The sequence below is a fragment of the Pteropus vampyrus genome, unplaced genomic scaffold, assembly GCF_000151845.1.
Source record: "Pteropus vampyrus isolate Shadow unplaced genomic scaffold, Pvam_2.0 Scaffold147, whole genome shotgun sequence".
NCBI classification, from domain to species: Eukaryota; Metazoa; Chordata; class Mammalia; order Chiroptera; family Pteropodidae; genus Pteropus; species Pteropus vampyrus.
In genome coordinates, this window is record NW_011888928.1 from 1,677,823 (window position 1) to 1,702,839 (window position 25,017).

Genomic DNA, 25,017 nt, shown 5'->3' on the forward strand with positions numbered 1-25,017 from the left:
TGGCACTCATTTTCTCCAATCGTTAGAGAAAGATAGCCACACCCTCAAGGCTGACAGGCGCGCCAGCCAATCATAACCTGGATCCCTTAGTCTCAGCGTCCGCAGGGGGACTTCCGGTTACTAGTGCAGCCTATAGGAAGCTGTGCGGTCTGGGTTTCCGAGTGTCCCTCTCAGTTCAGTATCGCCGGCAGGCGCCAAGGTATCGAGATGTCGTCCCCGCAGGCCCCGGAGGATGCGCCAGGCGACAGCAATCCTTCAGAGGACCTCCGGAGTGTCCTGGTCACCAGGGTGCTCAACCTTGAGCCGCTGGACGAGGATCTCTTCAGGTAGCCGGCCGCATCGGGGACAGAAGCTTGATTTCGACAGCCGCCACCCTGTAGTTTCCTGCTCACAGCCCTCTGGATGACGATGGGCTCTGCGCAGGATGCGGGCTCTGCCGCAATTGGGAGAGAACTTGTCCCTGACAGAGCTGGCCTCGCTGTCCCGGCTTTTTCCCTTTTCCACGCCGGATCTGCGTAGCCCCATCCCTAGGAGGTCCTGGCTGCCTAGGCAAATAAAGTGGTGATCTGAGACATCTTCTCAGCAGTCTCCCTTGAGGAGCCCTGTCCCTGGGAACCAGCCTGAAACGGGCGGTGACTTGTCCAAGAGCACACAGCTGATCAGGTTTAAAACTTATTCTTAGCTCCTTGAGTATTCACTATCCTTTTCTTCTTACCACTACTTGGTGGGATCTGGTAGTTCTCGACTCATTCTGAGGCCTGAGCTTTTTTCCTTCTCCATGCCACTTAAATTCTTGACTGCAGCTGAGGATTTAACAGTTTTGGCTTCCAACGCTCCTACTAGCTTATTGGGAGTTACTTTGGGTGCTAACTTCTCTTTGCTTTATCTAATGAATTACAGATAACTTCCTGGAGAGCTTTTTGCAATGCATTGTATAAAGACGCAAAGTTGGGTTGGGCCTTGGGAAACTGAAGACGTAAATACTTCAGCTTCCACCTGGTTCATGCACTGGGCAAGTGCTTTTCACCTCTGAGCACTCTATTTTCTCATCTGCACACGGAAGGGTTAGACTTGACGTCTGAAGGCCCTTCTAAAGGAGCTCTAAATGCAGTTCTTGGAAGAATGGAGCTGTCAAAATTTAGGAGTGTAAGTGCCTGGCTTTGATGCAGTCCACCCCAGCCCTTGGGGTTCATCTTGGTCCACTCAAGACCTTGAGAAGCTTCTGCCTTACCCAGGTATGGACAGTGGAAGAAACACTGGACTGGAAGTCAAAAGACCCAGATAGTACTCAGGATTGGCAATATTTAAGCTGTGTGTGACCTTGCTCAAGTCACTTTCCCTCTCTGATCCCTGTTTTCTTAGTGCAAAATACGAGGTTGGTTCATTATTCTGAACCAAAGTCCACAGAAGGGTTGGGCATTCCCAAAGGCCTTGAAAATGTATGCTGTATACAGAGTTATACAAGGATATTTGGGGAAAGGGTCCAGGGCTTCCACCAGAGTCTCAGAAGGATCCCAAACCCCCATAAGGTTAAGATAAGAGATCTTACACTAGAAACTCACTGATGGTTGTAGGATTTGGCCCAGTCCCCAAGTCTCTCCTACTTTCTGCTTCTCCCCACAGAGGAAAGAATTACTGGGCACCAAAAACCCAGCAGCTGTTTGGGGGTCAGATTGTGGGCCAGGCCCTGGCGGCTGCAGCCAAGTCTGTGAGTGAAGATGTTTACGTGCACTCCCTACACTGCTATTTTGTACGGGCAGGTAAGCCACCTCCTCCCTGCCCCCAGCCCAGCCTGGTGGCCCCGCAGCCACCTCTTCTTGGCTTTGGGGGGCTGACTGAGGATCTGAGCCAGAGAGAGGAGAGGAGGACAAGAAGGGGGGCAATGGGGGAGGGAGAGAGTGTTAGTTGATCCCTACCCTTAAGGGAGTCTAGAGAGGAATAAGGCCTGGGTGGGCCAGGAAGAGTCTTAGTCTTAGACCTCACACCAACTTATTATCTGGTCCCAAATGATACAAGACTTTGTGGCTTAACTGCGCCCTGTGGGTCTTTTGTTCATTCTTTACACACCTTCTGTGCCAAGTACTGCACTGGATCCTCAGAGGGGTGCTGTAACTTCTGCTAGGAGTTTGGAGGCAGACCGCTTGGCTTGGAGCAGAGAGCACTAGCCTGGGAATCAAGAGACCTTGGTTCTACTTTCAGTGTTAATTTGCCATTTGACCTTGAGGGAGGTTGCCCCTGCCTCCCTCGGACTAAGTTCTTCCCACCTGAAAACCTGAGGAGGGTGGGACCGAGGGTGTTTTGATCTCTACTGCTGCTTATAGCTCTGGGATCAAATTGAGGAGCAAGAGAGCAGTCTTTTGTCTTTTAAAACCCGTGCTCTTTTTTGAGAAACAATAATCTAACTTGATTTTCCTCCCTTTCCCTCACTCTTAAGGCAGATGTCTCCAATTTTAAGAGTCACTGTCTTCTGCATAGTCCTATCAGCTGAGAAGAATTAATGGAACTTAAATATTAAGAAAACAATAGTGGGATTTTCCCTTTCATTTTACAAATATAAAATAGTTATAATAGTAAATATAGTTACCTTTTCATAGTAGATTCCCATGCCCTTCACTCTCCATTTTTTATTTATTGCCGGCTCCTCGACAATCTTTGCTATAAAGTGTTTGAATACTTACTGTGGGCCCTACCTTGTTCTTACCTTTATACCACTTGGGAGCAAAAGTGCCCTTTATTTTTTCAATTCGGTTATAAACTCCAAAAGTGCTGGGCTTTTTTTTTTTTTTTTTTTCCCCAGTGCTGGCCTTTTGATGCTATAATTCTTCTAGCCTAGTGAGACAGTTTTGTTTTAAGGGACTGGGAGCATTACCTGATTCCTCGGGATCAGTTTCTTCATCTTGTTCCTGAAAGAATTCTGTGAGTCTTTGTAGGTAAAGTATCTAGTGGAGGACCTGGCATCTTGCTGGTTTTCCGTAAATGATAACTCTCATTATTTTTTTGATAATGAACTTATGGGAATAATTAAAATTTGCATGATACAGAACACAGCCATGTACACTATCTTGTTTAATCCTCCTAAGTAAACAGGAGTAGGTGGGCATTCGTGCTACACTTTTATATATAAGGAAACTGGGACCCAGAAAGGTGATGTAACCTGCTCTCACCGCGCTTAATTTAAGGAGGCAGAGCCAGGATTGGAACCTGAGTTTGTGTGACTCCAAGCTCCACACTCTTTCCTCCTGTGCTTTTCTCTTTAGCTCTTGGGAGATAATCCGAACCATGGGAGAGCCCCCAGGGTGCCCATCCCAGGTTCTGGGGAAAGGATCTTTTTTCTTGGAAATTCTCCATCCAGAGGCAGCATGAAATGAGCCATGCCCATGCTACTGTTTCAAAATAATCATCAATAAGTTATGTCTCTACCTGCTTCTTGAAAGGCTTCAACACAGCTTAAAATAATTGGCAGCTATTATAGGACTATTACAATAAAAGTCAAGGGGCTAGTAGTAACAGGGATTTGGGGAAATAATTGTTTCAAAAAACTAGGATAAGGCATATTGTTGCAGTTTTATGTATAAGTTAGTTCTGAGCTTTCTGGCAGCAAGGCAAAAAGGGAAGCTCTCTTACCAGACTTAAAAATAACAAGGCCTTTCAAAGTGAGAGGCAATGAGCATTTATTTGAGATCAAAAGAAAGCTATTCGGGACGCACTGATTCAGGCAGAAGCCCAAACGGTGTTCCGGTTAGAAGACAAAGGCACTGGTTATTATAAGAAAGAGAAGGAGAACAATTACATCAATAGAAGAAAAGCATTTCTATTGGTACAGATAACATATTGATGTTAATTCTAAACAATGTTTTAAATTTTCAGTCCAGTAGTCATAATAACTGCTTTCTTGTTATCCTTGCAAACAGTTTTTGGGGTACAGTGTTGCTTTGGCCCAGCCCAAAGGTTATTTTGCCCTGAGATTTGAGGCATAAGAAGTGCAAGACAGTGCCTCTGGTATGGCAGCTCTGGCTCCATTTTAAAGTGTCTTCATTTATTCGTTTGTTTGTTTTTTGATACCAGTTTGTAATGTGACCCTCTGCATCAAATATTATAACTCATGATGATGTCCCAATGATTTAGTTAATTAAAAGATGCTGGGGAGGGGGGGCGGTGTTGTTCCTTGACCATTTATCATATCGATTATTTTTTTTTCCTAAAAGCCCAGGTTAGAATGTTAGTCAAGGTTTGTTGTTGTTGTTTGTTTTTTAAGTATTTCTCTAGAGAAGTAGAAGGACGTAATACGGGAGTCATTTGACTTGGTATAGGTTTAGAGCTTGGAGAATCGAGAGCAGGAGTCAGCAAACATTATTCTGTAAAGGGCAAGGTAGTAAATATTTTAGGTTTTACTGGCAAAGCAACAATAGACATGTAAACAAATGGGCTTGGCTGTATTCTAGAAAATGTTATTTATGGGGTCAGTTTCCTCATCCATACAATGGGAATAAGACCCACTCTGCATAGTCATTGTGAGACCAACATGAGAAAAGATACCTTAGTAACTAACACTGCCTGGCACCCAGCACTCCATAGCTGTGAGCTCCCTTCCTTCGGTAAACAACACAAGAACCTACCTGCTCTGTTTCAGTAAAAATTTCCAAGAGTAAGTCTGGAACTCATTCACATGCAGAGTTAAATCAATAGTAACAGAAGTACTGCATTTGAGCTTCAACCCAAGAGTTAGATGAAAACTAACTTCTTTTTCTAAGTTTATTGGTAGAGAAGGGAGGCTTCCTTACCAGCCCCTGCAGTCAGACTGTATATGTAGCTATCTCTAGTGTCTGGATTCTTGGGAGGCCTTTTTCAAAGGCCTTTGAACTTGAGGAGTCCCTGTTCTGATAAAAATGCCCCTTTGGCAATGCCCGATATCAGACCACTGGCAGACCAGCGGGCCTCAGGGCTTCAAATCACGGTGACGTTTATTACTGTGACTGAGCCGCTGGTGCCTTGCTGACTCCCCATTTGGATTGAGGCAGAGGAAGCAACACTGCTCTAGACTGGCTTCTTTCATCTGAAAGTTGAAAGTCATCCTCAGATGTCTCATCGCCTAGGTGCCAGGGTTCTCCAAGGTCAGCCTGACTCGGAGAGACGGTGAAGGATTTCAAGGACACCAGGGAGACTCTCTCCCCCTAAAAAGCCTCCTTGACCTGCTGGTTGAGGGCTGATTGTCCTCAGGCCGGGGCCAGTGACTTCCATGCTGCATTGGGAGTAGAGACACCTGAAGGAGAAGGGCCAAGTGACTGCCATTTGCATCAGGTTGAAGTGACTGACAGCAGGCTTTTCCTGAGAGAACGAACATTCAGACAATGGCCAGACTGTATATAAAAACAGAACTCTGAATCAGCACAGGAATCCAACCTACTGTCTACATTTAGGCTTGTAGGAAGTCAGACCGCCATCTTTAGTAACCCATTCAGGAAGCCAACCCACAGCCCCTGTAAAAATCAGCCCCAAACAACCAAGAGTTGATTAACGACTGACAGCTTCCCTAATTTTTGCCCATTCTTCCAACTTAGGACTAATTATGGAAAGACATACATGCACCCCTAACCAATTACACAGGATGCCTCGCTTCTAGTTAGCCTGCCTACAGCTTCCCCATGCCAATAGCCTCCAATCGGGACACCTAAAAGCTCTTTTTTCATGATGAAGCTTTCTCACTCCTCTGCCTGCCTTTGAGTTTCTACCAAACATAAGTGATGGTGGCTGACTCCCTTGCTAGACTAAGCTCTGAATAAATAGCCTTTGCTTGTTCTCTAAAAAGAAGAAGAAAAGAAACAACAGAAAAAATCAGCTAGTAGGTCATATTTGCTGACTCAGTCTGGAAAAATGGTACCGGACTCATGACAAGATCCCAGTTACAGATGGAACAAGACAAGTTGGAAGCGTTTATTTTTAATAAATACTTATAGAGCACTTTCTGTGTGCCGGATATTGTGCTAACCACTTTACAACTATGAACTAATTCTCATTAAAATCCCAAGGTCTGATTACTCTGATCCCCATTTTATAGATGGGTAAACTGCTCAGAGAGGTTAAGTGACTTTCCCAAGGTTCCACAGCTGGTGAGTGGCAGAGCTGGGATTTGAATGCAGGGAATCTGGCAATGACCCTTTTGTTCTGTGCTGCTGACAGAGAGGAGTTCCACCTGTACTGGGAGCATTCCCACGACAGGGTCTGGTGTTCTCTGTATTCCCAGTACCTGGTCCTTAGCAGGCCTCAGTCAGTAGCTACCAAGCAGAAAAGAAATAGAGAATGGGTAGCAGAGGTGCCTGTTCAGCCATTGTGACGATGACAGGGCCTATGGGGCTCACTCAGGCCCACTGTGTCCCTTGTGCCCCCTGCAGGAAACCCAGAGATGCCAGTTTTGTACCATGTGGAGCGGATGCACACAGGGAAGAGCTTCTCGGTGCGCTCTGTGAAGGCCGTGCAACATGGCAAGCCCATCTTCATCTGCCAGGCCTCCTTCCAGAAGGTCCAGCCCAGCCCTGCGCAGCACCAGTTCTCCATGCCCACTGTGCCCCCACCGGAGGAGCTGCTTGACTGTGCTACCCTCGTTAACCAGTATTTAAGGTGAGAGACCTGGAGGCTCCAGCACTTCCCAAGAGTCCAGACACCTGTTAGTGGGTCATGGGATCCTTTAGTGCTTCTTGACCTAAATTATAGACGAGAATATAATTTAGACTTCTATAATTTAGACTTCTCGTCTAAATTATAGACGAGAAAAGAAGATATTGGAGTGTGTTGTATATAGTAACGGTAAGAATTCTTTCTTGAAAGTTTAGTTTTAGTTATGTATATGGGGTTGTGTGCATGTGCAAGTGTATTGTGTCACGATGTAAAATGCAGGGCTTATGATTTAGCCAGTTCAGGTACAGTAGTTGAAATACTGAAATATTTCTATAATTACTTGGTAAGTACTCACCTCCCCAGTCACCGAGTGAGCCCCTTCTCCTTCAAGGTTACGTGATCCAGCAGCCTGGAGGTTAATGCCTGGCGGGGTAAGGGTTCCTGCTGCAGAGACTTACAGCCCTTCTGCCTTTGCCTACTGTGTTAAAATATGTTAAATATCACCTGGTAAAATATATTTCTTACATGGATTGCAGTCGTTAAAGTTGGAAAAATGCTGGAGCAAGGTGAGAGCTCTGGGTCCCAACACAGAACAGACACATGGATTCTGGCCAGGGCTGTACCCTATCAATGCCCATCTGCTGTGTGACTTTGCTCAGCTCTCCAGCCTCTCAGAGCCCTGCTTCATCATCCGCAAACTGGGAATGGTCGTTTCTGCCCGGCCTACTTCACAGCTGTAGCGCGCATCTCTGTCTTGTGCTGCGTGCTGGAGAAGTAGCCGGGTGTGATGGGACACATGTGGGTTGGAACCTGGGAAAGGGTTGGGTTCAAATCTTGATTCTGTCTCTGCTAGCTGTGTGAGTGTGGGCAAGTTGCTTTCCCACTCTGAACCTGTGCCGTCAGTTTTAAAATGGGGCTAATCATAACTCCTACCTCATAAGGCTACCGTGAAGATTAAACGAGATAAGAGATAATAAGGCACTTAGTGAGTGCTCAGTAAATTGTAGTTATACCACTGTTGACAGAGAAGAATAAGCACAGAGGGTGGTATGCAGCTGGAGTTCAGAAGTGTTTGCTGAAATCAAAGGAGGACATCGTTCTTAAAGGTCCCTAAATCTAGAGCTGCGCTATCCAGTAAGGAAGCCACTAGCCACGTATGATTATGTTAATTAACATTAGGTAGAATGAATAGTTCTGTTCCTCAGTTACACTAGTCTTATTTCAAGCACTCAGTAGCCACATGTGGCTAGTGGCTACCGTAGTGGACAGTGCAGATACAGAACATTCCATCATTGCAGAAGGTTCTAGGGCAGGAGGATAGGGATGAAGATGGAAATAACCCGTGCAGAGCACTAGGAGTGGTGAAGAGGCTTCCCTGGAAACAGGCTTCTCCCCTCCAGGGACACAGTGTTCCCAGTTGCTTAGGGTGACGTAACTCGGTCCAAGTTGGGCAGCTTGTTTCCTGAGGTTTGGAATAGTGAAGTGGTTGGGAGTATAAACCACGGAGCCACACTGCCTGGGTCCGAACCCTGCCTTCTCTACTTCCTGAGCAAGCCGCTTGGACTCTATGCGTATTTCGTGCATCACCAGGGGTGAAAATTGCACCCACCTCACAGGTTGTTGTGAGGAATGAGTTAATGTGGTGAAATGCTTAGAATGGTGCCTATTGGAGGTATGTCTCACGACTAGGATGTGTTGGCTTTATATGCTTTATCTTCTCTTCTCCATAGTGTTTACTCATAAGGTTGCTGTGAGGGAAATAGGCTCAGGGAGATTACTCACTTGCACAAGGCCACATGGCTCATGTGAGGCAAAGAAGGAATTCAAAAACTAGACTCTCCCACCTGCCAGAGGAGAGGGGTGCTTTGAGGCTAAGTCAGAAATCCCTATGGAGGAATGAGGGGGGTCAAAAGAGGCAGCTCAGAAGAGAGACTTCTCTCTCTGGGTGTCCCCTAGTCCCTCTCCCCTTTACTTTCAGGGACCCTGACTTCCAAGATAAGTACCAAATGTTGGTGAACCGAACTGCTGCCCACGACATGCCCATTGAGATCAAGTGGGTAAACCCAACCATGCTGAGCCAGCTGCAGAACATGGAGCCCAAACAGATGTTCTGGGTGCGAGCCCGGGGCTATATTGGTAAGACGACTCCCTGGACTGGGAGAGAACATTCTCCAGGGGTCTAGGCCTGTACCTTATTTGACCTGTGTGGCCTTGGGCACGTTACTTCCCCTCTCTGGGCCTGTTTCCTCATCTGTGTGATGGGGAAGTCGGCTCGGCTTCTCACGAGGGCCCTGTCAGACCTTTACATGGAGTGAATAGGGAGGCGACTATAGTCCTAACGTAGGCCCTTTCTGGGGGAGGCGAGGCACCTTGCTGAGATTCTTCTCCAGGCCCACTGCTAACCATAAGGTACCTGTATGAGAGACTTGGTGAGTGAAGACTGCATTTCAGTCCTCCCTCACCCCTGTGTGCCTTCCATCCCTACCTCCCTGTCCCCCATCACACATACACCTTGTGCAGTGAACAGTCTGTATTTCTGTGCATGGTAGTCCCTTTCTCCCCACCTCCCTGCAGGTCCTGAGCTGTAAAGCCCAAGATCCCAGGGCTGATAGGGCTGGGACCTGTTGCAGGGGAGGGCGACATCAAGATGCACTGCTGCGTGGCTGCCTATATCTCGGACTATGCCTTCCTTGGCACAGCACTGCTGCCCCACAAGTGGCGGCATAAGGTGCACTTCATGGTCTCCTTGGACCACTCCATGTGGTTCCACGCCCCGTTCCGAGCTGACCAATGGATGCTCTATGAGTGCGAGAGCCCCTGGGCTGGTGAGTGTGGGGCCATGTGGAACAAGGGCACTGACCTTGGGCTGGCAGGGAGCCTGCTTTCTTGGGTGATGCTGCCCCCCACCCACATCCTTTGGAGCACTGCACGGGTCACCTCCTCTCCTGCCCTCCTAGGCTTTGACATCCTTGTCTTCAAATGATCGGGTGAGGTTGGAGGGCGGAACATCTGCTTGGCTCTTAATTTCTGTAACATACTGTAAATATGATGCACTTTGTTTCAGAGACCCAATTCTAGTCCCAGAACCACTTCAGATTTTCAAGATGACCTTGGGCTAGTCCCATCTCCTCTCTGAGCCTCAGTTTCCCCATCTAAGTAGGGTTGCGTTAGAATAGTAGTATCCAAAGCTGGTGGCTCATCAGACCACCACTTGGAAGAGCTTTTTCGAAACAGATTCTCATATTCCAAGATTCTGACTTAGCAGGTCTTGGAAGAGGTCCAGGAAACTGTATTTTTAAGAAGCTCCCTAAGCGATTTTGCTAATTAACTTGATTGGGGTTCACTGCACTCAACAGTTTCTAAGGGCCCCACTACTTGGACACTCCTCATCAGAGACATAGAGAAACTAAAACTCATTCATTAGCGTCTAGTCTCAGAGCACTGGGTTTCTTTTCAAGGAAGTACATTTCAAATGAAGAAAAACCTTGCTCGCTTGGTGAAACAGGGACCTAACTTAAAGGACTCTTTATATAGGGAAAGGGGACTCTCAAGTACCAATAGCATCATAGTACAAGATCAACAACCTTGAAGTTAGGACACTTGGGTTTAGCCTGATTCTTAAGGCCAAGTTCCTGAGTCTCTCTGAACTTTAGGGTCATCATCTGGAAAGGGGACAAGCCCTGCCTAGCTACTGTGAGGACTAAGTGAGCTCTGCTACACCTAAGACAAACCATCAGGTCCCTTTATACATAATAAACACAGGCCCAAGGCTAGAAGGGAGAGAAAATTTGCAGGTGGCAGGGAGGGAGAGGTGGCCAGACCTCATGGCCTCAGGTCCTCTGCCCTGAGCCCCTTTGTTCCCTTGGGCAGGAGGTGTTTTTCATGGCATGCCAGCCTGGAGGGACTGGTTTGGTTTATTATAAAGGGAACTGATGAGTTTCCTAACACAGATGGCCAGAGGTGGGGCAGATCTGCTTAGCCAGGCTACCGATGGAGACTGTTCTCTGAACTCCCTCCTCTGTGATATTTTTGAGGAAGCCAGAGGATATGTGAAAGTGCTTTTAAACATTCAAGTGGGGTGCCTGTGGAGGAGTTAGCCCCCAGTGACTGACCGTACTAGTCTCACAAAGGGGTGCTTGGAGATTGGAGGCATCTATAGCACTTAGTGTGTCCAGCCTGGATTGCACCCTTTTCAAGAAGCACGTTTGGCTGTGAAGGACAGAAGGCTGTTCTTACCCGTCTCTTCGCCTGCAGGTGGCTCCCGGGGGCTGGTCCATGGGCATCTGTGGCGTCGGGACGGCGTCCTGGCTATAACCTGTGCCCAGGAGGGCGTGATCCGATTGAAGCCCCAGGTCTCAGAGAGCAAGCTGTAGCCAGAGGTACCAGGTTGGCCTGTGGCTTCAGGGCTTTCCCTTCTCCCCCCACTCCTGAGGCAGGAGTTACAGTCAAGGGCTGGGCCGTCTGTCCCTCATATTCAATAAAGAGACTGATACCACTGGAGCTGCTGGCCTTTAATTCTCCTGGGCCAGAACTGCAGCCCTCCCTCCAGCCATCAACTCCAGGACTCCAGAGACAGAGTCCCTGGCCCTTTGGCCAGGGTGCCTTGCTGGCTTAGAGGCCCAAGGGAAAGGGAACACTGACCCTGACCTGGGACACAGCCCCCAGCTGTTCATAAGCCAGAGAGGCTGCATCAGATGTCCTCCCTGCACCATCTCGGGCATTCCCAGCCAAAGCTTGTCCTGAGCCCAGCTCAACAGAAGAACCATGTTTCCTCAGTCTGCTACAAATTCTTTGTGGAACTTCTAGGGGTTCCCAGTACCCTCTTCAGCCTCCCGACTGTTGTCCAGGTCCTCATCGGCCTCCTGCCCAACCTCCCAGCCATCCTGGTGCAGTGCCCCTCCCCACAGTGGTCTGAAGTCTAGGCAAGGTTATTCTAGTTCCTCCTTGATGAGCAATTCTTTGAGACTGGGGGGTGGCGTGGGGGTCAGGCCTGCCTCCTGCAGGGCCTGGAGCTGGGCCTCTGATTGGCGTTTGTCCAGGCCCAGGCGCCAGGAGAGCCGGACGTGGGCCTCCAGAAAGGGTGCCAACAAAGGGTGGGGGCTCTTGTCCCCCAGCAGCTGTAGGGCCCTCTCACAGCATGCCCGGGCCTCCCCAGGGTCCTCCAGCTCCTGGTGGCACACAGCCAGCCCAGCCAGGGTCAGCAGGGGGCGATCTGGGCCTGAGAGGGTGCCCAGCTGGGCCTGCAGCTGCCAGGCATTGGCCCAGAGTGCCAGAGCCTCACGATAGAGGCCAGTACAGGTGAGGCTCTGTGCATGTCGCAGCTCAGGCAGCACAAAGAAGTCCTGCAGGTCTGGGGCATGACGCAGCTCGGGGACTGCCTGCAAGTGGCTCAAAAACTGCTCGAAGGCCCGGCTGCGGCGGGCAATGGTCTCTGCAGTAAAATTCCGGCGCAGGCGCTTACGGGGGAAGGAGATGGCAGCCATGGGACCTCGGAACTGCCGCTGCAGGTTTCGGTGCAACCGCTCAAAGTCCGAGTAGCGGCGAGAGATCTTGGCTGGCTGGCGATCTGGTGGCCCTGGACCCATCACGGCGATGGTGTAGAGCTGCAGGGAGAGTGGCGGTCAGGGCAGGTGCAAGTTGTCCATGGGCCCCTTCCATCCCCACACCCACACTTCCAGTTCTGTTCCCCCACCTCTTCCCTTCACCCCTGAGATTGGGCCCAGGAGGGTGGGAGCTGCTGGAGCAGCTAGGGAGCCCAGTCCCATCTTACCTGAGGCTCGTCTGAAATGACCCAGGCCCAAGGCAGCACGGGGAGAGAAAGACAGAGATGAGCTTCAGTGCCTGGAGTTGCTGCCCTTTGCCCCTTCCAAAAAGTACTCCCTTCCCACAGGGCAACTAGCTCTTCTGACAGCCCCTCTGGAAAATGAGGGTGAGCTGAAACCCAGGCTGAGCTCTTGAGCCTCTGAGCCAACCTTTAGAAGCTTTGTTCTACTCAGGATACAGAGCCCCACATCTCTAGTCAGGTTATTCCAACCCAGACCTGGAAGACAGGTCTTCAGGCACCCCGGGAGCCATCACTGAAAAGTACACGAGACGTGGACTCGGAGTTCTAACCCCAGGTCAGCTACTTCCTCCCTCACTGTGTGAGGTTAGGCAAGGCAGTCCCCTCTTGGCATCTGCTTCCTTCTCTAGTGAATGAAGCATTGCCCCAGGTTAGTGTTTACTCATGTGTGGAACTTGCATAAATGTTACTTCTGAGATTTTTAGGTGGTGTGTGTTAGAGTAAGTAACACTGAATCAGAGGCAGGAGGTGATTCCCCCCTGATTTTCTTTGAATCTTACTGCAAACTGAGAAGCTCTCGGCTTGGTTTTAAAAAGCACTTCACCAACACTTCTCAGCTCCATTTTTAGAGAAGAGCCAGAAAATGAATCTTGGGTCAGGGCCTTTGGGCAACGTCATCCAAGCAGAGTTTAACGACACTGTTTCATTTTCACGCCTTTTATTTTTATGGTTATCTTCTCTATGGCAAGTGAGGCTTTCCATATACAGTAGTGCTATAAAGTTCTTTTAAATTTAAGCAATTAAAAAAAAAACCTCAAAACAAGTTTATTTAAAGGAAAATGTTAAAGAATGTACAAGTAGCATTTAGATGGGACAAAAATTGTGAACGTGGTACTGGAATGACTGATGTTTGGGAAACACCGAATAAGATGACCATGAAGCTTCTCTCAGGTCTGAGAACCCAACTATGGATTAATCTATAAGGATGGTGAGCCAGCAGGTTCAAAAGGGAGGATTAACAAGTGTTGGATGTTAAAGGCATACCAGCACCAAACCCAGATTTTTCTCTCGAATTTGTTCTGTGAAACTGCCAGTATTATAGCCACCCCTGGTCAATGAGGTTTTCCTACTCTATTCTTCTCTTGAAGATTCGGTGTACATTAACATTAAGGATTAAAAAGTTAAACAGGGAAGAAACTTATTTTACTCTCATTTAACTCTGCATCCCTAAAACATACTAACTGCAAAATCTTTTTTTTTTTTTTCAAGGAGCAGTTTATTAACATTTTAGGAAAACAGTTTTCTGTAGAACCACTTCAGGAAGAAATAGTCTATAATGACCCCTTATGTTCATCTGGCTTTTATTTTTATTTTTTATTTTTATTGACAAAAACCATTTTATATCCATTATCCAATCTGATCCTGTGATGTCCTGCCAGGATAGGTAATGACAGTAGCTCCATTAACCGAGCAGCTGTCCTGTGCCATGCATTGTGCCAGGCGCTTTACATCTATTTCACCTGATCATCAAGTGAAATCCTCCAGCTCCGAGCACTACAAGGAAGGCATCCTTACTGTGACAGCCGAGGAAGCGGGCGCAAAGAGGGGACAAAGGCTTCAAAGACTTCTCCTAAGTCACACAGCTGGGAAATGGCCCAGCCGGGATTCAAACCCAGGCCAATCTCATTCCAAAGCCTGTGCTCTTAGCCCCCAGGGAAAGTTCAGTCGGGATTTAGGGTTCCCATTGGACAAAGGAGGTGATTTGTTTCCCCGGTCACTGACCAGGGCATACTTGGCAATCCTGCTCTATCTTGTCATTCTCTCCCCAGAGTCCCCACCATACCTCCTTGTTTCCCAGCTGCTCCTCAGTTCCTTTCCTGTGTACGGTGCCTGGCCAGGACTTTAGCCACTTAAGATTTGATTACTGGACAATCCCTGCTCAAATTGAAGCAGTCACCCCATGGGTGTGGTCCTTGTTTACTAATAGCAGCAGAGAGGGTTGGAGAGGCCCAGATGTGGGACAGGGGCTCCAGATCCCCTTCCTGCTGAGTCAGTAACGGAAGATGGTAGTGAAGAGGAGGGAAGTGAGAGGCAGGGAGCTGCCGCTGTCAGGACTTAGCCAGGTCAGGCTGGGTTTCAGGCCTGGCTGGGAGCAGGACCTGGCAGACCTCATTTTCTATGTTATTTACTCTTTTCCACAGCTATGGAAACAGAGACTTCCAGACCTCTCCCCCACATTGCTCTTCACCCATACCCCACCAATGCCCTAATGGAGGAGCCCTTAGGACAAGATTATCTGTACCGGGTGGGTGCTGGAGAATTGATTCACCTGGGTTGTAAGGAGGCCACAACAGACCCTAGATACAAGGCATTTTTAATCCAAAGCTAAGTAATAATAATAGAGCTACTTTTTATTTTACACATTTTCTCACGCACTTCATAATGCCAGGCACAGTGCTAAGGGCATTTCTGTGCACTGTCTCATTTAATTCCTGTGACAATCTTTTGCATTATTCCCATTGCTCAGATGAGGAAACGGGGTCATCGAGATTATACAACTCACCCAGGGTCAAACAACTAGTAATAAATGGGATTCCAATCAAGTTCTGCATCCAGAATCCATTTTTTTAAACCACTAACCAGTGCAATTTGAGTCTCAAGTCTGATCCAGATAATATTCCTTCCTGTGTATCCTGCATCTTGTTACAATTTGCAAACCCCTGGGGGGGAGGGGCGAGGTGAGTGGGGACATACACACCAGTTTTTATTCTCAAAACTAGGGTAGAAGGCAGGTCCATAATTCTTTACCCAATCTCAGAGAAGCTGTCATTGCCAGAGGACTTGCTCAAGTTACATCCTCTTCCTGGCTTGTTGTCCATCTTTAAATATGGGCAGCCGTTTATGACTACAAAGTCAGATACCCTCAAGGAAGTTTGAGTCTTCCTTGCTTTCTCTTAGCTAGACTTGTAGACTCACAGCCCAGGGGTTCCTGGACGCTCACTCACCACGTACTTGGAGGGGGGGTCCTTGACCACGTTGGCGCTGGTCACCTCAAAGAGCAGCCTCTGGGGTACCAGGGTGTTTCGCGACTTCTTCCAGAAATCCTGCAATTGCCGTGGCAGGAGCTGACTGCTCCGCTGCCCATCAGGTGCGGAGCTCTGTTCTGCATGAGTACACGACTAGTCACATCAGTGAGCCTAGGGCCAGGGTCACATAAACCATGTTCCATGACCTCACTCACCTTTCCAACAGGTGACATAGCTTTATCCCCATTTGTCATAAATGGAAACTGAGGGCCAGAGAGGAGCCGGATGCCAAACACCGTGCCTGGCATACAGTCGGCAATAAATAAATATCTCCACCCCCGAAACATCCTTCGCACATTACCATTTGTACCCCAGACTGCACATTTAATGCCGCAAAAACCCTGAGATGGGAGTGATTTCCTCCATATGACACCAGGGAAAACTTAGCTCAGAGAGGTGTTGCTACTCTCTCAAGGTCACAGAGCCAAGGGGTGGCTGGGACGCTTCAAGAAGTGTCGGAGTTTCAGAGTTTTGGAGTTTCTGCAGGATCAACTCAGAGCCCAGGACAATCCCGGGAACGCGGCTGAGGTGGCGGCCTAATCGAGCCGAACCCCGGGGTCCCCGCCTCCGCCCTCCGCACTTGCCTGCGTCTTCTCCCGACGCCCCGTCCGCTGCGGGCAGCGAGTCAGGTGCCTCCTCGTCGTCCTCTTCGTCCTCTTCGTCCTCGTCCTCGGCGCTGGTGAAGCTAAGGGTGCCGCTGAGGCGGGAGGACAGGCCCTCGGCGTCGTCGTCCTCCAGCTCCGAGCTCTCCGGGAACTGCTCGGCCTCCGGGCCGGCCGCCACCTCCCCGGGGCCGTCGCCGGCCAGGGCGTGCCGCAGCCTGTGCAGGAGCCGCGAAGCCATGGCACCCTGGGGGGAGCGCGCTACGATAGGTCCTGGGCGGGGACGGGAGGCAGACCCGGTCCCCACGCCGGGAGGAGGAGGGGCGGGGCCCAGGCCGGGGGAGGGAGGGGTGCCGCGGAGGCCCCGCCCCTGCCCGGTGGGGTTCTGCGAGCCCCGAGGCTCAGCTCTCGTCGCCGTGCCCTCGCTGCCGCAGCTTGGGGCCGCGCATTCCCCGAGAGGGGCCCGGGACTCCCCCTGCGTCTCTTTCGCCCCTTATCGCGTCTCTACTTCCTACATCCCGCGGTGCACTCAGGGGCGCGCCTCTCCCCAGGGGTCCCGGTGCAGCCTCCGGCGGTTTACTAAAGCCGACTGGGCTCTGCCGGGCCCAGCTGCTCCCAGCGCCGCTCCTGCCGCTTCCTGCCGCCGCCCCGCCCCCAGCCCCGCCCGCTCCCCGGAGCCGCCCGTGAATCCCGGGTCCTTGGATCCGGGAGAGACTTGGGAATCCTGGGTAGGCCTGGGCCCCAAGCCTCCTGCGGGATCGTCCCCGATCCCGCGGGGCTTACCCCATCCTTGAATCCTTCCACCCCTCCCGGAGACCCAGGCTGGCCCCAGTTTAGCCCCCCAAAGTTAGAGTGCACCCAGCATTCTTTAACTTTCCAAAGTCATACGACAGTGGGAAGCCCTTCTCTCCGGTGAGAAAACTGAGGCCAAGAAGACCCTTGATCTGGGTTGGAGTCCTACCTCGCTGAACCTAGGTTTTCTCATATATAAAAGAGGAACCATTAAAAATAGTACTAATTTTGCAGCTCTTGTAAGGACCTTAGTCCAGTGCCTGGCACAGAGCAGTGACTGACGAAATGATCAGTTAGTTCCATGATTATCGTTTCTACAGTGTTCACAAGCTTTTACAATCTCATTTGAGCCTCACACATAGCAAGCAGGCAAACGGGGCAACTGAGATGCAGAGACACTGAGTTACTTGCCCAAAGTCACACAGCTTGCCAAGAGGTTTCTGGGTGTGGAGTAGGCAGCTCAGGTCTCCTGAGGTCTGCATCCTGTTCTTTTCCCACAAATCAGGCCTGGTAATCTCAGTAAGGCCTCTGGGAGGCTGTGTTTTATCTTTTACCTGGAGGGCGGCAGCAACAGGTCAAGAAAAATTTATTGTCGCTTCCTGTTAGAAGACCCAGCTATCAGTCCTTAACAGGGCAGATATTGCTAGTTATACAATGAACAAATAAAATCTTTCTAACAGTATCTCCTACCCATTTAGAATGGCATAGGAGAGAGGGATGGGGGAAAGAGCTTTGAATGGAAAACCCACTCTCTCCCTTCCCGTGTGCAGGATGGGTGGGGCTCGCATATCTTGAGGTTCCACTGTGTCCTACAGCCTATTCTATGCACTTTGCATGGGGTCACATCTCAGCCCTACAACATCCTGGGAGGAGGTTGTTACTGGACAATAACGGTCCATTTTCAAGATAAAGAAACTGAGGTAAATTGGCTTTCCCAAAATCTACAGCTAGGAAATAGGGGAGCTAGGATTTCAGTCCAAGTCTGTGTAATTTCAAAGCTCTAACTACTCTTCATCCAACTTACCAGCAGGGTGTTGGGGGAAAAGAGACACGTCATTCAGTCATTAACTCAACACTCACTCATTCACCAATCTGGTGCTTTGGCATATGCCTCACAGGTCTGAGTACAGAGCAGGTGTTCATAAAACGATGAGTTGTCAAAGCAGGAGGGTCGCTCAGAAATCTGGCACTTCCGTTTTCCAGGTGGGTGGTCTGAGGCTCAGTGAGGGGAAGGGTTGCACCCTGGATCATACAAACAGGGCCAGAACAAGATCTCCTGATGTCTCATATTCCCCAGTACTCTTAGACTCTGCATGGATATCTTCCTACAGCCTCCCTGAGAGACGGTCCTCAAATTCCTGCTCGCATACATTCAGTAGCAGGAAACTCATTATCTCCGGACACTGCCCTTTTCCACTGTTGTTCAACCATGACTCTTAGGAACTTCTTTCTTATATTGAACCAAATGCCATTCAATTCAGTTATTCTTATAGAGAATATAATATTTATTGAACACTTGCTCAGTGCCAAGTGTTGGGTGCTGGGGAATGCAATGGTGAACAGGAAACCATCTCTGGTCCTTGGAACTCAGAACAGGTCATGATCATTTGGCATGCTCAGTGCAATGATTGAGGAAACTACTGGAGACCACCTTGGACTCTATTGGCCTGAGTGTAGGGGAGGAGGGATCCTGGAGGAAGTGATGTTAAAGCCGAGAAAGACAATAGGGAAGTAGGCAAATGAAGAGCGGGAAGATGGGAGTTCCTGGCAGGAAAAAACAGCATATGCTGTGGTATTTGAGCAGTATTTTCATCAGACCAAAGCGGAGCAACATGCAAGGTGGGGAGGAGAGGGGAGTGAGATTAGAGGGGTCAGTGGGACTTTGTGTGGCCATATTGAGTTTGGACCTTATATATTTCTCTGAATAAATTAAAGAACAAATTAATGAACAAATGGTTGCTGAGAGTTCCACACTCTCTGTTCTAAAGGGATCAAGAGCTTCCAATATTTGTGTCCAAATTGGAATCCCCTGGGTGTCATCATCCCCTGGCCCTCTGCCTGGCTTGGGGAGGCCTTATTTAGCCTGGCCTGGCTCAACTAAGCTTTACTTGGGAATGTCTATATATAGGGGACGAGGGCAGCCCAGTTGCTACTGTCCATCTGCCTTCCTTGGTGTCCAGCCCCCTTTCACTGTCCCCAGACTCTGTGCTCAGTGGTCTCAGTGCTCTTTCTGTTGCCTTAGCCATTGTCCATGAACGTTGCCCACTTCCCAACACCCAGCCTGGACCCTGTGCATTTTCAGGCTGCGCTCCCTTCAGACTTGACGTGATCTGCCCACCCCTTCATTCTCCAGAGGGCCAGCTGAACATCTCCAGACGTCACCAAGTTCTAGCAAGGACCAGCTGCCCCTTCACCTACTTAAAGAAATCTCCCCTGCTCTCCCTCTTCCCCCAAAAAGTGAATCCCCAAAACCCTTTCTCTGGAGAAGGTAAAATTAACGAAAGAATTTGCTTTCAATGTTGATTTCTCTTCCAAGTGCACACCCTGTTTTCTGGACTCCTGCATACATTTCTCCTGGATGGGTCCCCCAAGGAGTGTGTGTCCCAACTTCTCCTCCGTCAGGATTAATACAAATCCCGAACTTGACTGGAGACCTTTATGATTTACAAAGCTCCCCAATAAAAAGGGAATAATAATAGTCACCACCTCATAGGGTGACTGCTAGATGAGATCATGTGGTTAAAATGCTTAGTACAGTGTGTGCATGTTGTAGAGGTTCCATGGCTGTCACTTTCCCCTTCTCTGGTCCCCCGACCCTTACCATGGTTCAGAGACAGGACATTCCACTTGCCAACCACTAACACTATGTGACTGACACAAGCTAGGTGACTTATACCTGGGCTCCTGTATATGACCTCTGTGAGAGAGGTTATGACTATCCCCAACTCACAGATAAAGAAACCGAAGCTCAGAGCAGCACTGCAACCTGTCCAAGGTTACACAGCTTGCGGAGGCAGGTCTTGGATCTTGGGTTTTGAACTTCAAGGCCTGCGCTCCCCACACTCCACCAGGTAGGCTCACTTTTCTCTATTCTGATTGTTCTTATCCATCTTAGAGCAAGTGTGCTTCTTGGAGAGGGCTTCCTAAGGCAGTGGAGCAGGGCGTGTTCTCCTCACAAGAATCTAGGACGTCAAGACCTGCCACCTGCTCCAAGGTTTCAATTTCTCCGCAAGGGCCCTTGGCTAAATTAGGTAACGGGCTAGGACTCTGAGAGGAGGGGGGCTCGCTGACCCCAGGATCTGATTGGCCAGGGCATCCAGTCCTGGGGAGCAAGGAGGTGGGAGACTAGGGTGCCCCTACAAATCTCAGGAGCTGACACAGGCCAGGGCATCTTTGGATGGTGGAGTGTGGAGGAGGTGACCCACAGCAGAGAAGTTCCTGTCACTAGCAATCATGGTAAGGACAAGAAGGGACTTTATCCCTTTGCTTGCCGGGGGACTTCAAGGCCTTTTTCAGGCCAGATCTGGGTGCTGTGTGGGGCAGTAACTTGGATGTTTGAAGATGGAACATGAAGGTTCCTGAAACTCAGGAGTCTAAGAGGAACTCTGGGAAGAAAGCCTTAGACTTCTGTTAGAAAGGCAGGGCTGGGCTGTTCCAGGCATTGATCTTCAAGGTGTACCAATTCCCTGCAGACTTTCTGAGACTTCCAGCAATGCTGGTCACAGAACTGTAAGGGAGGCGGGGCTTAGCTTGCATCTATCTTAGCTTGGTAAAGATGCAGACCCTGAGGGTCAGAGTGAGCCACCCCATGAAACCAGTGGCAGGGATGGAAGCCTGGCCATACCCTCCTGTGGCCAGTGAGAAAAGAGACTTCTTTGGAAGATAGGAGGACTTTAAGGGCCTTGAGCCAGCTCAGGAGCTTCAGCTCCAGCTCCAGCTCCAAGGATGATGAGAAGGGGCAGAAGATGACAGGCAAGAGTTAGAGAGACCCCAGCCTTCCAGAGAGGAGTTTTGATTTGGAGCTATCATCTTCCTCTGAGATCCCCCTCCCCACTGCACTTCAAGGAGTAACTAGACCCTGGAGGCCAGCTGCTGTTTCCCTCGACAGACTAAAATTAGCCTGGCCTCCTGGCATGGGCAAGGAGGAGGAGAGGAGGATGTGGGGCAAGAAGGAGGGCCAGCTGCTAGCCTGTTGCTGAAGAACTCCTGGGACACCTCAGCCCTTCCTCACCACCAGCCACAGTCCAAAGCCCCCTACCCAGATGGCTTGGATGTGACCAGAAACTCCCACAGAAATCTTATTTTCACCCCACAAGGCCCCCATCACATTCTGCCTGGCATGAGTGGCATTTCCTCCAGTGACTGAATCATAAGAAGGAAGCTTAAAATCTCCATCTCTGAAAGTTTCCAGAAAGGAGGATGATGATGTGTCTGACTCTTCTTGGTGGTTCCAGTGCCTGGTCTATGGCCTGACACTTAGTAATGCTCAATAACTTGGTGTTGCATTATAAATTTGAGAACAAACATTTATTGAGCACCTATTAAAGTACTAGGCACTGTTAAGAGCTAGAGAAAATGGGAAGGCATGCTGAAATGGTGCTGGCACTTACGTAGTCCTTTCACAGCTCCAGTTTCATTTCATCCCTGAAAAGCTGCTGAGAAGAGGTGGGGGATGAGGGGACATTAAGTGACTTGCCCAAGGTTACTGCCGGGTTCCTGACTTGACCTCTGATTAACAAGTGAGAAGGACTTGGCTTAAGCTGTTTCCTCCCTAGTTCTCTAAAACTGGGGTCAAGGGGCTGTAGGAGTAGGCAGAAGGGGTGGCTAGTTTGGAGTTGTTCTTTCTGATGACCAATGGGAGCACTTGGAGAGGTGGGGGTTGAGGAGACGGGGGTTAGGGCAGGAATCGCCCCAGGGCTGCCCCTTCTGCCATCTGACTCTGTCTTCTGCAGACGGACCAGCAGGCCGAGGCCCGGTCCTACCTCAGCGAGGAGATGATCGCTGGTGAGTGGAGGTGGGCGGGCTGGCTGTTGGGTTGATGTATGCTGGGAGATGTTTGGTGTCTAGGCAGGGTGGGAGGGTGCATGTGAGGCTGACAGTTCAGTAGGCTTATCTCAGCCCTCTGCCTTCCTTCCCCTCGCAGAGTTCAAGGCCGCCTTTGACATGTTTGATGCTGATGGTGGTGGGGACATCAGCGTCAAGGAGTTGGGCACGGTGATGAGGATGCTGGGCCAGACACCCACCAAAGAGGAGTTGGACGCCATCATCGAGGAGGTGGATGAAGACGGTGAGCGGGTAGCCCTCTCAGGCAGGGTTCGAGGGTGGTGGGGAGAGGCGGGCATCCAGGGATCGGAGACTCAGGCTTACTCATCACCTGCTCCCCTCAGGCAGCGGCACCATCGACTTCGAGGAGTTCTTGGTCATGATGGTGCGCCAGATGAAAGAGGATGCAAAGGGGAAGAGTGAGGAGGAGCTGGCTGAGTGTTTCCGCATCTTCGACAGGTGCATTGGGGACCTGGGAGCCGAGGCAGGCGCTGAGTAGTCTGAGCCTGGCCCACAGAGCACGAAGGTTCTCAGGGTGAGGGTGCGGGAGAGGGCGCGGAGTGTGGCCGGGACAGTGAGCCCCTGCCGTCCCTGAGTCCCGCCCTGTCCCTCCGCTCCAAAGGAACGCAGACGGCTACATCGATGCGGAGGAGCTGGCTGAGATCTTCAGGGCCTCTGGGGAGCATGTGACGGACGAGGAGATTGAATCCCTGATGAAAGACGGGGACAAGAACAACGATGGCCGCATTGACTTCGACGGTGAGGGAGGCGAGACAGTGGGGAGCCGGGATTGGAGCCCCCGGGAGCGACGGGGACGGGGCACCCATGCAGCTGGCACCCACACAGTATAGCCTTGTGGGCGGGGCTGGGCGTAGCCTGACCAAGTTCCTGCGGTGGCGGGTAGGGAGCTCCACCTGGTTTTGTGCAATTTATCACTGAACGCCAAGGCACCTCCTCCGCGTGGCCGGAGCCCTGGCCGGGCCTCACTCGCCCCCTGACAGTGCGCACCGGGCGCAGGGCTTCCGCGTCTTGAGGGGACCCCTGACCGCCTGTCCTTCTCCTTCCCGCAGAGTTCCTGAAGATGATGGAGGGCGTGCAGTAAGAAGCGGGCCCTCGCCTCCACCGAGACCGCGCGATCCTCGGGCATGGGGGCTCCGCCCCGCCCCGTGTCATTCCCCGCCCGGGAGGGAGGCGCGGCCCCTTTGGGGATCCCCTTCTAGAAGGAATAAAAGGAAACGTTGCAAAGCGCGTGGCTGAGTAAGGGGAGGACCGAGAAGCGGGTGTCAGTGGCCGCCTGGCTGGGCCGGGGTGTAGGCCGCCACCCCGGCTGGCGCCACCCGAGCGCCCTCCGTCTCCTAGGAGAGGCGACTTCAGCAGCTGGATGTGGAAGGGCGCCGGGTCGCAGGAGCCCTGGGCGGCGGCCGCCAGCGTGCAGGGCGTCGCTCGACGAGCTCGGCAGGTTCGCGGCCGGTTACCTGCAGCTGGCTCTGGGCGTGGGCAGCTCTGCGGACTGGCTGCGGCGCAGGAGGGAGGCTGAAGGGGTTTCGATCTGAGCTGGGTGAGCCGGCGGCCCGCAGAGGGCGCCAGGGACGCCGGGTAGAAGGAGGGCGCGGCAGGAGGCTGGACCTCGGGTTTAACGGGGGCGAAGGCTTTCTTTCCCCACTGATCCTTCTTTATGGAGCCTCTGGGTCTTGGGCGCACGCTACCGAGCCGGCCATGGGAGAATGGGTGTCCAACTATCCCACGCAGCATTATTCCCACTTGACCTTTTCCACTTCATCTGTTCTTCAGAGCGCTTTTAGGTGCTCGGTACTGGCGGTGGTAGGGCAAGGTCGAGGCACTCCGCCAGGAAGGAGGTTCTGACCTCATCGTTTCCACCCTGGATCCCTGCCTACTCCTGGTCTCCCTTCTTTCGGGCCTCTGCGAAGAGTTCAACAGAAGGCCATCAGCATGGTCTAGCTAAAATGAAATCTGACCTGACCGTTCCCCTGTCCCTCAAGGCTCCTCATTGCTTCTAGAATCAAATCCAAATGCCCTCCCCTCCTTTTCTCGATTCCCACAGTCGCCTCTCCCCTCGCGGGCTCCAATCAAACTGGGCCATTTAACATTCCCGCTGTGGACAATGAGGTGCACGTTCGAGCCTTTGGGCCTTTGCACTTGCTGTTCTCCTTCTAGGAATGCCCTTCCTTCTCTAATAAGCCTGGCAAATTCATCAACCCAGCCCAGATACCATCTCCAGGAGACCAAGACCCAGCTCAGATACCATTTCGTCCACCCTTGATCCCTGTTAATTGGATGAGTTAATGTGTACAAAGTGCTTAGAACAGAGCCTGGCACATAGTTTCAACATTTATGAAATGCTATTATTAATATCGTTATCATCATCATTCTTGAACGTTGAACTCTAATGTTATCCATTGCTACAGCCCTCCCTCTCCAACGCATTTATGTTCTCGCCTCCCATTCACATTTCCCAGTTTGTATTTCCAGCCGCGATCAGCTCTGGGGTTAAGAATCATCACAACTGAGTGCCTACTGTGTGCTGTGCCCTGTGCCTTGCAGGCATCGTCTCATTCATTCACACAACCCTAGAGGCACATGATCTAATGAGTTCCATTTTATAAGTGAGGAAACTAAGGCCTAGTGAGGTGAAGTACACAGGCACACAGTCCATAGCTTAGATAGCTTAGATGATATCGCTCTGTGGTAGAAACAGGAGCAAGGCTCTTAACTGTGATACTGTCTACCTGTTGACAGTTCTATCTACCTGGATGTCCTGAATACTTCAGACTGGCCCTGCCCTAAGCTGATGTCCCCCTACTCCTCCATCTTGTTCTCCTGCGTCTCCTATTTCAGGGATGGTACTCTGAGGGATGAGGCCCAAATCAGGAATTCTGGAGCTCATTTCCCACTTCTAATTTACTTGCTGTGCTCTGCTACTTTCTCCTTACCATTTCATCCCTCCTCTCCGTGCCCACTTAGCATCATTACTTACCAGGCCGTTGATAACGGTAGTTGACCTCCTCCCCACCATTCACTCCCCAGACAGATGGCAGCTAGAGGGATGTTTTTAAAACCAAATCTGATCATGTCACTGCCC

At 50.6% G+C, this 25,017-nt stretch overlaps 3 protein-coding genes across 3 annotated transcripts; 2 read left to right on the forward strand and 1 right to left on the reverse strand.

Moving 5' to 3' along the window:
• The first annotated feature begins 122 nt into the window (after positions 1-122).
• ACOT8 (acyl-CoA thioesterase 8) lies at positions 123-11,112 on the forward strand. The gene is made up of 6 exons (XM_011369327.2): positions 123-326; positions 1,624-1,760; positions 6,390-6,615; positions 8,591-8,748; positions 9,243-9,437; positions 10,867-11,112. Exons 1-6 carry the CDS (start codon positions 208-210, stop codon positions 10,983-10,985), a joined length of 954 nt encoding a protein of 317 aa, XP_011367629.1. The 5' UTR covers positions 123-207; the 3' UTR covers positions 10,986-11,112.
• SNX21 (sorting nexin family member 21) lies at positions 11,105-16,729 on the reverse strand. The gene is made up of 3 exons (XM_011369323.2): positions 16,065-16,729; positions 15,400-15,557; positions 11,105-12,215 (listed from the first exon to the last, which is right to left on the reverse strand). The coding sequence occupies exons 1-3, from the start codon at positions 16,321-16,323 to the stop codon at positions 11,541-11,543; spliced, it is 1,092 nt and encodes a 363-aa protein (XP_011367625.1). The 5' UTR covers positions 16,324-16,729; the 3' UTR covers positions 11,105-11,540.
• A 3,920-nt stretch (positions 16,730-20,649) lies between these two features.
• Positions 20,650-23,157, forward strand: TNNC2 (troponin C2, fast skeletal type). The gene is made up of 6 exons (XM_023536046.1): positions 20,650-20,670; positions 21,827-21,878; positions 22,018-22,161; positions 22,262-22,376; positions 22,540-22,676; positions 22,988-23,157. Exons 1-6 carry the CDS (start codon positions 20,650-20,652, stop codon positions 23,017-23,019), a joined length of 501 nt encoding a protein of 166 aa, XP_023391814.1. The 3' UTR covers positions 23,020-23,157.
• Positions 23,158-25,017: the final 1,860 nt, after the last annotated feature.

Excerpts from the sequence above, each read along its gene's own strand:
- ACOT8 (XM_011369327.2), top strand. The coding sequence starts at position 208 with ATGTCGTCCCCGCAGGCCCCGGAGGATGCGCCAGGCGACAGCAATCCT. Across the intron at positions 327-1,623 it reads CTGGACGAGGATCTCTTCAG|AGGAAAGAATTACTGGGCAC; the intron begins GTAGCCGGCCGC and ends TTCTCCCCACAG. Across the intron at positions 8,749-9,242 it reads GCGAGCCCGGGGCTATATTG|GGGAGGGCGACATCAAGATG; the intron begins GTAAGACGACTC and ends GACCTGTTGCAG.
- SNX21 (XM_011369323.2), bottom strand. The coding sequence starts at position 16,323 with ATGGCTTCGCGGCTCCTGCACAGGCTGCGGCACGCCCTGGCCGGCGAC. Across the intron at positions 15,558-16,064 it reads GGCGTCGGGAGAAGACGCAG|AACAGAGCTCCGCACCTGAT; the intron begins GCAAGTGCGGAG and ends GTACTCATGCAG. Across the intron at positions 12,216-15,399 it reads ACCCCCCCTCCAAGTACGTG|CTCTACACCATCGCCGTGAT; the intron begins GTGAGTGAGCGT and ends CTCTCCCTGCAG.
- TNNC2 (XM_023536046.1), top strand. The coding sequence starts at position 20,650 with ATGCAGACCCTGAGGGTCAGA. Across the intron at positions 21,879-22,017 it reads CAGCGAGGAGATGATCGCTG|AGTTCAAGGCCGCCTTTGAC; the intron begins GTGAGTGGAGGT and ends TTCCCCTCGCAG. Across the intron at positions 22,377-22,539 it reads TGTTTCCGCATCTTCGACAG|GAACGCAGACGGCTACATCG; the intron begins GTGCATTGGGGA and ends TCCGCTCCAAAG.